At 38.5% G+C, this 15,368-nt stretch overlaps 1 protein-coding gene across 1 annotated transcript in view; it reads right to left on the minus strand.

Annotated features, from left to right (window-relative positions):
* The window catches only part of LOC130906023 (guanine nucleotide-binding protein G(q) subunit alpha-like), a 38,877-nt gene that overhangs the window by 13,220 nt on the left and 10,289 nt on the right, over positions 1-15,368 (minus strand). The window contains exons 3-4 of the mRNA XM_057819893.1: positions 14,236-14,420; positions 4,873-5,027 (exon numbers count right to left, since the gene is read on the minus strand). Of these exons, the coding sequence (XP_057675876.1) occupies positions 4,873-5,027; positions 14,236-14,420 (340 nt within the window). The remainder of the gene's footprint in view (positions 1-4,872; positions 5,028-14,235; positions 14,421-15,368) is intronic.

A 15,368-nucleotide genomic window follows, 5' to 3' on the forward strand; every position in this document is an offset into this window, starting at 1 on the left:
ACTTTTGTTGCCAGGGTTTTAGATATTAATGGCTATATTTTGAGGGGAAAATAAAATGAATGAATGAATGAAATAAATTAACTCTATTATATAAGCTGCACACAGACTACTTTTCATTGTGTCAAAGTCGTTGAACACTCCAAACGAACAGATAGCAATTAAGGACATGGATATGGTTAAAAAAATTCTACAGCATGGACAAATGGAACTGGAAACTGTGAAAAGATATGTGGACACTATGAATGAAGTAGAGGTTGAAAGAGACCCGGATAAGAATTTCTTTTCTTCTATAGTTAAAAGCTGTAATTATTTCACCCAAGAACAGTACAGGAACAGTGTAAAATCTGAGAACAAACTGTCAATCATACACTTTAATAGCAGAAGTATGTATGCTAATTTTGAATCTATCAAGCAATATTTGAATACTTTTTCCCAACCTTTCAAGATCATAGCCATTTCCGAAACTTGGTTCAATATGGAGAAGGGTATACATTTTTTTCTTGATGATTATGAGTTAGTTTATATGAACAGAGCAAATAAAGTAGGGGGTGGGGTGGGCCTATATATTCATAAATCCATTAAATTTACTGTCCTAGCAAATATCACGTTAGCAATTGATGGAGTAATGGAATGTTTATCTGTAGAGATTATAAATGATAAAAAAAAGAATATCATTATATCGTGCATATATCGGATGCCAGGTTCGAATATAGAAACTTTTAATGAATGGATGGATACATTGTTTTCTACTCTGAATCACAAAACATTATTTATTTGTGGTGATTTTAACATTGATTTGTTAAATCCCATGAAACAAAAAGGCATTGATGACTTCCTTGATACGATGTACAGTTTGAGTTTATACCCAACAATTACAAAACCTACCAGAGTAACATCACATAGTGCCACAATAATTGATAATATTTTTACAAACATTATGGAAAATCAAATTACCAGTGGCCTATTTATTTGCGACATTACTGACCATCTGCCTGTCTTTTCCCTGTATGATTGTAGTTTTAAAAAAAACAAAGATCCTTTAAAAACTGTGATTAAACGTATAGTAACGGAAGAAACTATTAATTCCTTGAATACTAGTTTAGCAAGTCAAAACTGGGGCGCAGTATATAACAAATCAGAGGTGAACATTGCCTACAACAATTTTTTGGATATATTCACTTCATTGCAAAACAAGCATTGTCCATTAAGTGAATGTTGTATTAAGAAAAAATGTATAAAAAGCCCTTGGCTTACAAAAGGAATAAAGAGCGCTTGTAAAAAGAAAAACAAACTCTATAAATTGTTTATCAAATTCAAAACAATAGAAGCTGAAGAACGTTATAAGAAATATAAGAACAAATTAACTGATGTTATAAGAAGGAGCAAACAGTTGTATTACAAAAACAAATTGTACGAATATAAAAATAACATGAAGGGAACTTGGAACATACTGAACAGTTTGATTAAACATGGACCACCAAAGTCTACATATCCCAACTATTTTTTAGATGAAAGTGGAGAGAATTATGAAATGAACGAAATAGTGACTAAATTCAATAATTTTTTTGTAAATGTTGGCCCAAATTTGGCTGCTGATATTCCTGACCCAGGTTCTGACAAACACTTCTCAAATATTACGCATAATCCATGCTCTATTTTTCTATCAGCAACAAATGAACAGGAAGTGATAAACACTGTACTTAAATGTAAAAGTAAGATTTCTACTGACTGCCATGATATCAATATGAATTTGGTTAAAAGAGTTATTTTAAACATTGCAAAACCCCTAACATACATATTCAATTTATCATTTCAATCTGGTTGTTTTCCGGCAAAGATGAAAATTGCCAAAGTAATCCCATTATTCAAAGATTATGACAAGCATTGTTTTTCCAATTACAGACCAATTTCTCTGCTGCCCCAGTTTTCAAAAATTTTGGAGAAACTCTTCAATTCCAGACTTGAAAAGTTTCTTGACAAACATCAGATAATACATGAAGGACAATATGGTTTCAGAGCCAATAGAACGACATCAATGGCAATAATTGATGCATTTGAAGAAATCACGACTGCTATAGACAAGAAAAAACATGCCATCGGTGTTTTTATTGACCTTAAAAAGGCGTTTGATACAATAAATCATTCAATTCTACTAAATAAGTTGGAAAAATATGGAATTAGAGGTGTGGCTGGGGACTGGGTGAAAAGCTATTTATCAGAAAGGGTACAATATGTTAAGATGGACGAGAACATATCTGGCACACTTCACATTAGCTGTGGTGTCCCTCAAGGGTCTGTGTTGGGACCAAAACTTTTCATTGTGTATATGAATGATATATTCCACGTATCCAGTGCATTAAAACTTATCTTATTTGCTGACGACACCAACATATTCTATAGTAGTGATAATTACAGCGAGCTAGTAACTACTGTTAATAAGGAACTAAAAGCCATAAAGAAGTGGATGGATATAAATAAATTATCCCTAAATATTAAGAAAACAAAGGCAATGTTATTTGGTAATCAAATAGCTAATTCTGAGTTGAAATAATAATTGAAGGTCTACCAATTGAAAATGTAAATGAAGCTAAATTTCTCGGCGTTATAATTGATAACAAGCTGTCATGGAGACCCCATATCAGATACACGAAAAACAAAATCTCCAAATGCCTGTCAATCATAAATAAAGCAAAACAATACCTTGATTTAAATGCACTTCGGATTTTATACTGCACTTTGGTACTCCCATACTTTTCATATTGTGTCGAAGTATGGGGGAACACTTACCAAAGTGCATTATATCCATTAATTACATTACAGAAGCGAGCAATTCGGATTATACATAAAGTGGGTTTTTTAGATCACACTCATGATTTATTTACTCAATCAAAACTGTTGAAAATTAATGATCTTGTGAAATACAACACATCAATATTTTTATTTAAAGCATTTCATAAGTTATTGCCCCTCAATCTACAATGTCTTTTTACAGTGCAACAGCAATCTCATAATTTGAGAAGATTTGCCAACTTTTCACAACCAAAATTTCGTACTACTCTTAAAGGATTCTGCGTGTCTGTATGTGGGGTAAAACTCTGGAACAGTTTGGGATTACATTATAAGCAATGTCAAAGTATTCAGAAATTCAAATTGCTGTATAAACATCAGGTCTGGTCACGATATACAGAAAGAGGTCTTTAATAGTCTTGGGTGTATGCAGAAATATTACATGTTTTATGGATAATATTTTGTACATATGTAATAGTTACTCATGTATTATTAGTGATGTGTATGTATGTGTGTGTATGTGTATATATATGTACATATATATATATATATATATATATGTGTATATATATGTATGTATATATATATATATATATATATATGTATATATATTATGCGTATATATATATATATTGGTGTTATTATGATTACTGCAACTATTATTATTATTATTATTATCAATGTAGTCATTATGATTAGTACAGCTGTTGTAGGGAAGTGACTGCATTCCTGTGGAATTTTTGGAGTGAAATGGGGGTGGGACTCAAAAAGCTCGGCTTCTTCCCACTCCTTTTCGAGCTACACGTGTATGTATTGTTATAATTTTTGTTACATTCATCATGACTGTTTAATTTTTTATTGTATTTTATTTTTTCCATACTTGTTGTTTTTTGTTTTTTGTTGTTATTGCTCGAAATAAAATCAATCAATCAATCAATTATAATTATAAAGTGTCATTTTGTCAGTGTTGTCCCATGAAAAGTTATGGTAACACTTCATAATAACTATCCGTTTTACTAGTTAATAGATCATTAGTAAACTGTTGATAAATGATTTATTGTTGATTTGTGAAGTATTTGTTAACAGTTTGTTAAGCATTTATAGGGTGTTCTTAACCTGAAACACAGTTTGTGTAGAAACGTTTCAAGTTTTTGTGTGTAACGTTTCGCATTTCTATCTTTTCAGGTTAAGAAATGCAGTTCACTTCAAAAGAAAAGGCATTTTGATAAGGCATTTTGCAGGCAGCGCTCATGTTGCACATTTATGAAAATCTGCCATAGAACCAACAAATATTTGTACTTTTCTTTGTATATTTAACCAATAAAACTTATGACCTTCAACATAAAGTGTATATAGTTTTATTAAGATCAATCAACTAGCACGGGTTTTTAGAATGGGGTCAACCATATTGGAACACCCTGTAAATGCTTAACAAACTGTTAACAAATACTTCACAAATCAACAATAAATCATTGATCAACAGTTTACTAATGATCTATTACCTAGTAAAACGGATAGTTATTATAAAGTGTTACCAAAGTTATACTTAAATATCTGCAGAAATGCGAAGGGTGTACTCACTTTTGGAATACACTGTAACTATCCAAATGCCAGTTGCTACCGGAACTAGGGTCTGACATAAGGAATGAAGGAATTATTAGTATGATACTAATTATACTAATTATAATTATTATAACAGTTAAAAAAAAATGAGTTTTAGCAAAAGCTTTTATTTTTAGTTAAAAGCACACACAAAATATTGGGACAAGTATATTACAACTCCTGAACTTAATTTGGGGCCAATCAAAGGCACTTTAGGTCATGTGTGTACTTGTGCACCACATTTTTTCTGAGAGCTTACAAAAAATGTAAATCTAGTCAACAGGTTATAGGTCTCATTTTTGCCATGAAAAAAAAATGGTATTTAAACAAGAGTGACAACAGAGTACAGACCTTTTCTTATGAACTGTACTTTATTAAAACCTAATCTTTAAATAGATTAAACCCAGAAGTCACGCATGCAGCTGTCATAGGAAACAGCGGAAAGTATTCAGCAGGTATCCAATCTGTTTACAGTACACTCACTATTTAGCTGAGTCCGAGAGCTGGTATTCTCTCTTGCGACTGTAACATTCCTGGATCCCCGGGTCAGCCCACAGGCTCCTGATGGCGTCTTCATACACTTTTGTAAACATCGTCACGGTCTCTACGTTCACCTCGCAGACAATGTCGGCATTGGCCTGAAAAAGAATACAAAATCAAAGCATATCATTAATATAGTGCTGTGCGATAAGTAAAAAATTCAATATCGATATGCCACAATATATTATTTTTAATTATTATTTTAAAAAATTATACATTTATGACAGCTTCTTCCCCACTCTATTTTTGAATTGACGTTAAATTGACTTGGCTTGTATGTTGAATGTATCAAGTAGTGCTGAATGCTCTGTATACAGAAGCAGCAAAGTAGCATACATGTTTTTGCTCCAACTTTAAAATATGTAATATTCTACAAATGCTTGTGACTAGTGGTTTTGGCTTAAATGCTGCTGTAAATTAAGTTAGCAAATCATAATAGAATAGAATAGAATAGAATAGAATAGAATAGAATAGAATAGAATAGAATAGAATAGAATATCCCTTTATTGTCATTATACAGTTATAAAATGAAACTGTGGCACATCTCCCTTTACAATGCAGGACAAGTAAAAATCTCAAAAGTGACTCGCAAGTATAAAGTACAAAATCTAAATAATATAATATAATGTGTCTGAGTCCTAAATTCAGTCAGTGCGAATAATCCAAGTGAAGTAGCAGCGGTACAGTGGTACCTGGCGGTACATGAAAAATTCAATTTCCGAAAAGTTTTTTGAAGCTTTTTTCGCTACATATTACCAAGAAATTATTCATCATACGAAAGGTAATAAGTAATGTAATAGATAATTCCCGCTCATACGAATGGAATAATGTAACTACAATTGACTATAAATGTAAGCGAACAAAATATTCGCACCGCAATGTGCTACACATGCTAATGTATATGAAACAATAACATAGAGAATAAGAATAACAAGAATATCAAAACTTACAAGAGATGCTTTGTCAAGGCACAAACAGCAAGAAGAAATAGCAAGCAATGGCTGCCAAAGTTAGACCGTCTTTTAGCAATCCGCGTTTGCTATGAGCTCGAGCAGTCATGTGATAACATCTGTAGAATGCGGTGCAACCTAACAAACTAGTTACACTTCATCACCACTAGGGGGTGGCAAAGCATTAAAAATAAAGACTGGAAATTAAAAGACATGACAGCAAATTTAATGTGGTGTTTTGGTACCGTTTGGAATGAATTAGGTGATTTACATGTAAAACGTGGCAGCCAAAGCGTTAAAATGTCGCACTTACCCTGCCCTTCATTCCTTTAGCTGTTCCTTAACCCATCTTCCATCATCCGTGGAATTTGGAAATATTTTGCAAAGCACATTCTGCACTATTGCAAAAAAACTGTATAATTATTGATCCTATATTGCTTTGTTTTTTAACACTAAAAACAGACTAAAACCTTTGATTTTTTTTTTTTTTTTTTTAACTAGCGATAACTTTTTCAGTATTCATCAACAAAAATTAGACTAATCCAGTACTGATATGTGAACGTTGCCTTATTGGTGTCCGCCATTACTGGGGTGTTTACACACCTCAGTAGCAGCCCAGCGTCAGTCAATGAAAACAGTAACGTTAGCTGCCTGCTGACGGCTATGAGCTGCACCTCTCAGCAATGAGGGAATTCCGGAGCATCTATTAGTATCTTTTTTTTTTTTTTTTATATCTATGTGCACTTGTCCTCGATAATGACGTATGACATTGGCACATCAGATTTGTTCCTGGAAATAATAAGCCCACACGCTAGCGAACATGACTGAAAAACAGACGTTATAAGGCAGCTCTTTACAGGTAACCACCTGACGAGTCAGAAGAGGAGCCTATGTCAAGTCCACTCTGCATACACAATATGTGGCCAAAAGTTAGCAAACGAGGCAATGAAGCCTTCAAAGCTCTTCGGCGCATAGAGACTAAGCACCCTGGAATAAAGGGTAAGCCTTCGGAATTTTTGAAACAAAACGGCGTGATCACGAAGGACAGACACAATGAGTGAGGGCCACATCAACAAAAACGAATGCACTGAGAGCATCATACCTCACGTCAAATCGTAATGCTAAAGCAAAGAAGCCTTTCACGATTGGAGAAGAACTTACTATGCCTGCGACCAAGGATATTTCCCGTCAGGTTTTAGGAGAGGCCACTGTTAAAAAAGGTTGATTCATCATCTGGTGATTTACATTTTCCCTGCACTTAACGTTCATTTTTATTCCATCGTGTTATTTTATATTTAATGTATTTTTCGACCACATATTGCCGGTCCATGAAAAAAAGCCGACGGGACCACTGCATTAGACTATCTATATTCACTGTTATCATTGAATAATTGTGTGTGCATGCGTGCGTGCAGTTCTGACGCAGCTTGTGTGGGTATTGCAATTGCTGCTTTTGCGAAGGAGCTGCCAATAAAATTACAGGCAAGACAGCACAAGTCAAAGCGTCAGTTGACCTCCTTTTCTTTCCCAACAACCACTATAAACAAATGGGACGTAGAGCAGAACAACCACAGAAGACACTGTGTGTGTGGCTTTAATGTTTAGTGTCTAATCATTGAAGGGGTACATCAAGCGCTTCCGTTCAAATGCATTTAGCAGTCCGTCTAAGTGCCGTTGCCGCAGAGTTCCGGGTAAAATCTCGTTGAGATAATCTCCTCGGGCTTGGCCGAAGGATGTCTTCCTGGAATCTTTCGCCACCTTTATTGCTCTGCCTCTATGCCTGGCGCCAAATACTTCCTGTCATCGCACATGCCAGGTGGACTCCAGTTTACTCCAGTGCTGAAAGAGGATATTCTAATATTCTAGAGCCAGTTTGTGCCTCTTGCAAAATTGAGTGAAGACCACGAAACGTTATTTATTTATTTGTTTGTTTTAACGTGTTTATGGAGCAGCTTCAAAAAATATGGTAAGGCTCAACCATATTCGGGTCATTTCAAAAAGGGAGGAAAATGCAGTCAAAGAATTAGTAAAAGACCAAAATTTGGGATCATTTCACATTTTAACAAGTGAACGAAGTACGAAGTGAAATGTGTACCACAATGTCACATCTATGATTGCAAAAACAAGGTAATGTATCGATGTTAGCTGTTAGCCTACCATCATGAGTTAGAATGTATTATATAACACCTGAGTAAATCCTCGTCATCTAATAGGTTGTTCGCTATTGGTTATTTAGCCCATTGCAAAATAACGTCATCAAGTGTATTTGCACGCTCGCTGAAGCACACAACTCTTAAGATTTTTTTTAAGGATTCACAATCAATCACTTGACTGATTCCGTCCATCTGAGATGCACATTAAGCATCAATGACCATTAAGTTTTACTATTTAGCCCACACAATTTCATTCAGCATTAAGTATTGAAAACGCACACATTTATATGCTGTATTTCAATAGCTTGGTCATTGATCAGCAACCCGCTGTCAGAGAGCCAGGAAATGCACGCATTGTGTAACGTTTACAATCAATCTTCACAAAATGGGCCAGCAAACAGTAAAATCCTGGTTCTGAAATGCATAGGGATTTCTCTCGAAATAAATTGAAGCCATTTATGAACTCATCTGAGTTTGGCTGGCTTCAGCAGCTTTGCTTTGTATGTCATGGATGCAGCACTGAACCACCTTGTCACCTCTCCCGAAAAGAGTGGGCGTGTGGGAAGCACAAAGTGGGTGGGTATTAGCATAATACAGGTTGTCCCCGTGTTACAACGTACCCAAACTACGTGATTTCGACTTTACGACACTGGAGTCCAAACAGTCTACATGTATATGTAGATTTGGAGAAGGCGTTCGACCATGTGCCTCGAGGAGTCCTGTGGGGGGTGCTCCGGGAGTATGTAGTACCGAGCCACTTGGTAAGGGCTGTTCGGTCCCTGTACAACCGGTGTCAGAGTTTGGTCCATTGCCTGTGGTAAGTCGATTTCGTTCCCAGTGAGGGTTGGACTCCGCCAAGGCTGCCTTTTGTCACCAATTCTGTTCATAACTTTTATGGACAGAATTTCTAGGCGCAGCCGAAGCATTGAGGAGGTCCGGTTTGATGGCCTCAGCATTACATCTCTGCTTTTTGCAGATGATGTGTTGCTGTTGGCTTCATCAAGCCGTGACCTCTAACTCTCACGAGCGATTCGCAGCAGAGTGTGAAGCGATTGGGATGAGGATCACCACCTCCAAATCCGAGACCTTGGTCGTCAGTTGGAAAAGGGTGGCTTGCCCTCTCTGGGTCGGAGATGAGATCCTGTCCTAAGTGGAGCAGTTCAAATATCTTGGAGTCTTGTCTCGAGTGAGGGCAGGAGGGAGCGGGAGATTGACAGGCGTATCGGTGCAGCGCCTGCAATAATGCACTGCACCGGTCTGTAGTGGTGAAGAAGGAGCTGAGCTGAAAGGCGAAGTTCTCAATTTACCAGTCGATCTACGATCCTACCCTCACTTATGGTCACGAGCTGTGGGTCATGACCTAAAGTACAAGATCCCGGATACAAGCGCCCGAAATGAGTTTCCTCCGCAGGGTGTCCGGGTCCTCCCTTAGAGATAGGGTGGGAAGCTTGGTCATCCGGGAGGGACTTTGTGTCGAGCCGCTACTCTTCCGTGTTGAGAGGAGCCAGTTGAGGTGGCTCGGGCATCTGGTTCGGATGCCTCATGGGCGCCTCCCTGGAGAGGTGTTCCGGGCATGTCCCACCAGCGCCAGGGCCCCGGGGACGACCCAGGAAACGCTGGAAAGACCATGTCTCTCGGCTGGCCCACCGGCGCCAGGGCCCCGGGGACGACCCAGGACACGCTGGAAAGACCATGTCTCTCGGCTGGTCTGGGAACGCCTTGGGATCCCGTCAGAGGAGCTGGTAGAAGTGGCTGGGGAGAGGAAAGCCCCCGCGACCTGACCCCGGATTAAGCGGCAGATAATGGATGGATGGATGGACGGACGGACGGACGGACGGACAGATGGACGGAGTCTCGTCTGCCATTTTGTCTCCAGTCATTTTTTTAGTCGCATAAACAGTACTTTGTTGTACCTCAATGTATCATATTTTTTACCTAATTTCATTACTATGACTTTTCTGCCCTTTGGCGAAATGTGTATTTGAGTAAGAGTGCATGTATACACAAAGAAGAATGTATTTGGGCACACAAAGAAGAGCGCATGCGCACACACGAGCAAAAAGCGCATTTGCTCCCACAAAGAAGTTGCGCAACTGTGTGAGAGAGAGAGAGTAAAAGATAACAGCTTAGTTCACTGTCTAGCAAGGACTAATATCCAATATCTTGCCGAGGACAGTACAATAACGTATAATACATGTTTTGGGACAGTTATTTTGAGACTTAGGAGGTAATTAGGGGTACTTATAGGGTTAATTCTGATTTACACGGAAATTACACGGTTACGTCACCAGCATAGGAACGTAACCCGTTTCTAGAGCGCTCTGATTTCCAAAAGTAATTGCATCCAACTCACAAACTACATGCATTACAAGCTTCCACCAGGTCCACTCATTTTGAACTGCAGTGGGGCAAATAAGTATTTAGTCAACCAAAAATTGTGCACGTTCTCCTACCTAAAGATTAGAGAGGCCTGTAATTGTCAACATGGGTAAACCTCAACCTTGAGAGACAGAATGTGGAAAAAAAACAGAAAATCACATTGTTTGATTTTTAAAGAATTTATTTCCAAATTAGAGTTGAAAATAAGTATTTGGTCACCTACAAACAAGCAAGATTTCTGGCTGTCAAAGAGGTCTAACTTCTTCTAACGAGGTCTAACGAGGCTCCACTCGTTACCTGTATTAATAGCACCTGTTGTAACTCATTATCGGTATAAAAGACACCTGTCCACAACCTCAGTCAGTCACACTTCAAACTATTGCCTAGGGAGCTGTCAAAGGACACCAGAAACAAAATTGTAGACCTACACCAGGCTGGGAAGACTGAATCTGCAATAGGTAAAACGCTTGGTGTAAAAAAATCAACTGTGGGAGCAATTATTAGAAAATGGAAGACATACAAGACCACTGATAATCTCCCTCAATCTGGGGCTCCATGCAAGATCTCACCCCGTGGCGTCAAAATGATAACACGAACGGTGAGCAAAATTCCCAGAACCACACGGGGGGACCTAGTGAATGACCTACAGAGAGCTGGGACCACAGTAACAAAGGCTACAATCAGTAACACAATGCGCCGCCAGGGACTCAAATCCTGCAATGCCAGACGTGTCCCCCTGCTGAAGACAGTACACGTCCAGGCCCATCTGCGGTTCACTAGAGAGCATTTGGATGATCCAGAAGAGGACTGGGAGAATGTGTTATGTTCAGATGAAACCAAAATAGAACTTTTTGGTAGAAACACAGGTTCTCGTGTTTGGAGGAGAAAGAATACTGAATTGCATCTGAAGAACACCATACCCACTGTGAAGCATGGGGTTGGAAACATCATGCTTTGGGGCTGTTTTTCTGCATAGGGACCAGGACGACTGATCTGTGTAAAGGAAAGAATGAATGGAGCTATGTATCGAGAGATTTTGAGTGAAAATCTCCTTCCATCTGCAAGGGCATTGAAGATGAGACGTGGCTGGGTCTTTCAGCATGACAATGATCCAAAACACACAGCCAGGGCAACAAAGGAGTGGCTTCATAAGAAGCATTTCAAGGTCCTGGAGTGGCCTAGCCAGTCTCCAGATCTCAACCCCATAGAAAATCTGTGGGGGGAATTGAAAGTCCGTGTTGCCCAACGACAGCCCCAAAACATCACTGCTCTAGAGGAGATCTGCATGGAGGAATGGGCCAAAATACCAGCAACAGTGTGTGAAAAGCTTGTGAAGAGTTACAGAAAACATTTGGTCTCCGTTATTGCCAACAAAGGGTACATAACAAAGTATTGAGATGAACTTTTGGTATTGACCAAATACTTATTTTCCACCATGATTTGCAAATAAATTCTTTAAAGGGATCCTCTATTTGTAAGACAAGTAATTCTTATAAGATAAATGTTAGTATGAGTTATCATAATTTGATAATAAAACCCCTCTTAATGTTTTTGTTTTAATAAAGTTTGTAAAATTATTTTAAGTGATAGGTCGCCATTCTTGTTACGTCGCAGTGCGTGACGTCAATGGCCCCGATGCCGAAATTTCAGCTTGTCAATAGTTAGCTTTCCCAACATGTCGTCAGTTCTACCCTTCCTATTTGAACCAGATCTGAAACGTGAAGAGCAGGACAACACTGCCGGTCGTTCACAAGACGAGCTTCAGGAAAAAATGCGTGCAGCAAATACCTGATCAGACAAAAGTTGGGCAAAACTGGTGATGCACTCGCTGTCTCAATGGCAACAGAGCGACAGAGTGCTATTGGGAACTCGGGTTGGGAGCGAGAGGGTTGGGAACTCCGGTTTTATTAGCAGATATTCAAGGTAAGCATATTGCGTTTTCAAACATCCCAATATAATTATGTAGATCGTTAGCATCCAGAGCTGTCGTGTGCTTACAGTACAGGCCAAAGAGCACACCTTGTGTAATCCATGTCTTGTACAGTGGGGAGAACAAGTATTTGATACACAGTCAATGGGAAAACCCATTGGCAGTGTATCAAATACTTGTTCTCCCCACTGTACATTGTAACACGTGGTAGCTAGGATACGTGTATAAAAGTACCAAAGAGGGGACAAGCTTCCACTTATGCACATTTATTCACAAAAAAATAATATTTCCACCTTGACTACTCTTCACTGGGGAGCTCAGCAGTACACAAACCCGTGTTCCCTGACGAACTCCAACATTGTTGTAAGGTCCACGTCAGTCACTGTAGCGTGCCATAGTGCTTTAATTATTTAGTATGATTTGGGGAAAAATCCCACGAAGAATAGTCAACAAAAAAGATCGCAATACTAATCCAAATCCGCGTTTTTTACTCACTCGAAGATCCAGGAATTAGACCGATCCCAAGGCAATGTTCCAGCCGCGATCAGGCCGTCGAGTCCACAAAATAGACTGATCCGAAAAGCCGCGGTGGGACCGACGAATCAAAACAATGGACAGATCCGAAACCAATATTGCAGACGTGGTGGGACCTTGCTTGACTGAGGATCCAGGATACATGTTCGGGCGCCAGTTGCAACGCGTGGTGGGTAGGATACGTGCACACAGGGACCAAAAAGGGGGAGAACCTTCCACTTATGCACATTTATTCACTAAAAATAATAATTCCACCTTGACCACTCACTTCACTCCCCTTGTTTCCATTTGACTGGAAATTGCATCCAAAAGCAGCACATCGTGGCATTTTACTTCGCGAGTTTAGGCAGCAATAAGCAATTGTTGAACACGCTACACATTTGGAAAGATGCCATTGACGTCATCACTGCGAGCCCGCAAACTATGGCGTGAACTAACGGTCAAAATATGTACTAAATATTATAAAATATTGCCATTGATTTAACGTTACATTTTATGTGTTTCTAACAACATATTTTAGAACAAGAGAACAATTGTGGTTTATTAGAGCCTACATGTATTTAAGTTAGAGGATCACTTTAAAAATCAAACAATGTGGGTTCATGTTTTTTTTCCACATTCTGTCTCTCATGGTTGAGGTTTACCCATGTTGACAATTACAGGCCTCTCTAATATTTTCAAGTGGAAGAACTTGCACAATAAGTGGTTGACTAAATACTTATTTGCCCCACTGTATGTTAAACACGAAATTGTGGGAAAAAAATTGGACATCCACTTTCAGGATGGTTGTAACGGATTAATAGCATTTCCTCATTTCCATAGGGAAAGACTATTTCAGATCCGACTGCTTTGAATATGGTACGGTCATTAACTCCTGTACAGCAGGGGTGCCCATTACATCAATCGCAACGCTAATGTGGGTAGCTCACGGCATCAAAAATAAAAGAATAAAATTTTCAAATGCACAGTTAATTATGTTGCGTAAACAACATAACCTCATATGTTGCTCACACAACATAGTTAACCATATACAGTCTTTTTTTTTTTTTTAATGCCACACGCTACCCCACCCCCACTGTTAAGGTAGATTGTGGGAGGTTGTCGTCTTGAAAAGTACATCTTGGAGCAAAAAACAATGAGCACCCCTGCTGTACAGCATGGGTATTGTCATAGCCATCTATTTTAATGCTGACAAACCTTGTTCTCTGTGAGTGTTTGGCCGTAGGACTGCAAAACTAAACATGGTCGTAAGAAGAAGTGCTCAACTGTGCAAATAACACATCACAGCCCCCCCAACTCCTGCAGTCACTGTATAAACTGAAGATAAAAGTTCCTGAGTGTTTGTGAGCGCTTCGCGTACCGTGTTGTAGTGGTACTTGTATGGGATCTGCAGTGTCTTCATGGCTTGGATCATGGCCTGCATGGCAGTGAAGATGTTCTGGTACACCAGCCTGGTAAAGGCCCGCTTATCCTCGTCAGAGTAGCCTCGGCCGTGGATGATCCTCATTTGCTTGATGAAGGTGCTCTTGCCGCTTTCACCAGTCCCTGAAAAAATATAACGTACATAAAACAATGAATTCTGACAAAAATAGATTCCAAAAGTTGGTAAGGATCGGTGATGTTGACAGGAAAATTTGGAGCTTTTCCCTTTAAATAATATAGTATATATACTATATTAATATAGTTGGCAACTTGGCACCTGAACATTGATCAGGGTTTGGACATTAAGCACTTCTGAGTCATGGCTCAGTCAGAACATGTACTGGGCCTAGGCATTTGTAATACATGCCAATAAAAAATGTTAATAACATTTTGAAAAGCCCGTCTTTGTATAGTTCCAGGTGACAAATAGTGACTTTGAGTGGCAAAATAAAAAAAGAGCACAAAATAGCACTGACTCTAACAATTACAGAACAGTACAGGTGGTTCAATTTGTCATTCAATTCGATGTTTCACCGTACACTAAGCTCAATGGCATTATACACATAAACACCCAAGGGAAGATGTAGTTTTGGGGATTTGTATCTTGTAGGCAATTTTTGAGGGACACATTTTAGATAAGGAAGTTACAATTGAGCCGAATAACCATAGAAAAGGCTTATTCCTTATATACCGTATTGGCCCGAATATAAGACGGGGTTTTTTGCATTGAAATAAGACTGAAAAAGAGGGGGTCGTCTTATATTCGCGGTTTAGACGTTATACCCATTCACGGCGCTAGATGGCACCAGATATCACTGACGCGATGTTCTGTCATGACAGATCTCAGCTACTCTCGTTTAACCAGTTTGCATTATTTTATTGCAATTTTTTTCCTCATTCAGATTTCTTTCAAGACTACAGTTACAGTTAGACTTCACTTTGATGGTTAATACAGTTATTGCGATTTGTTATTTTATTACAATAGATTGGTTTATTTACATTTCAAAAACCAGAAGCCATTCATTTACGAATGTGATTACACTTTAGTTTACATATTTAAATGTTCAGATA

The sequence above is a fragment of the Corythoichthys intestinalis genome, chromosome 17 (genome assembly GCF_030265065.1).
Source record: "Corythoichthys intestinalis isolate RoL2023-P3 chromosome 17, ASM3026506v1, whole genome shotgun sequence".
NCBI lineage: Eukaryota > Metazoa > Chordata > Actinopteri > Syngnathiformes > Syngnathidae > Corythoichthys > Corythoichthys intestinalis.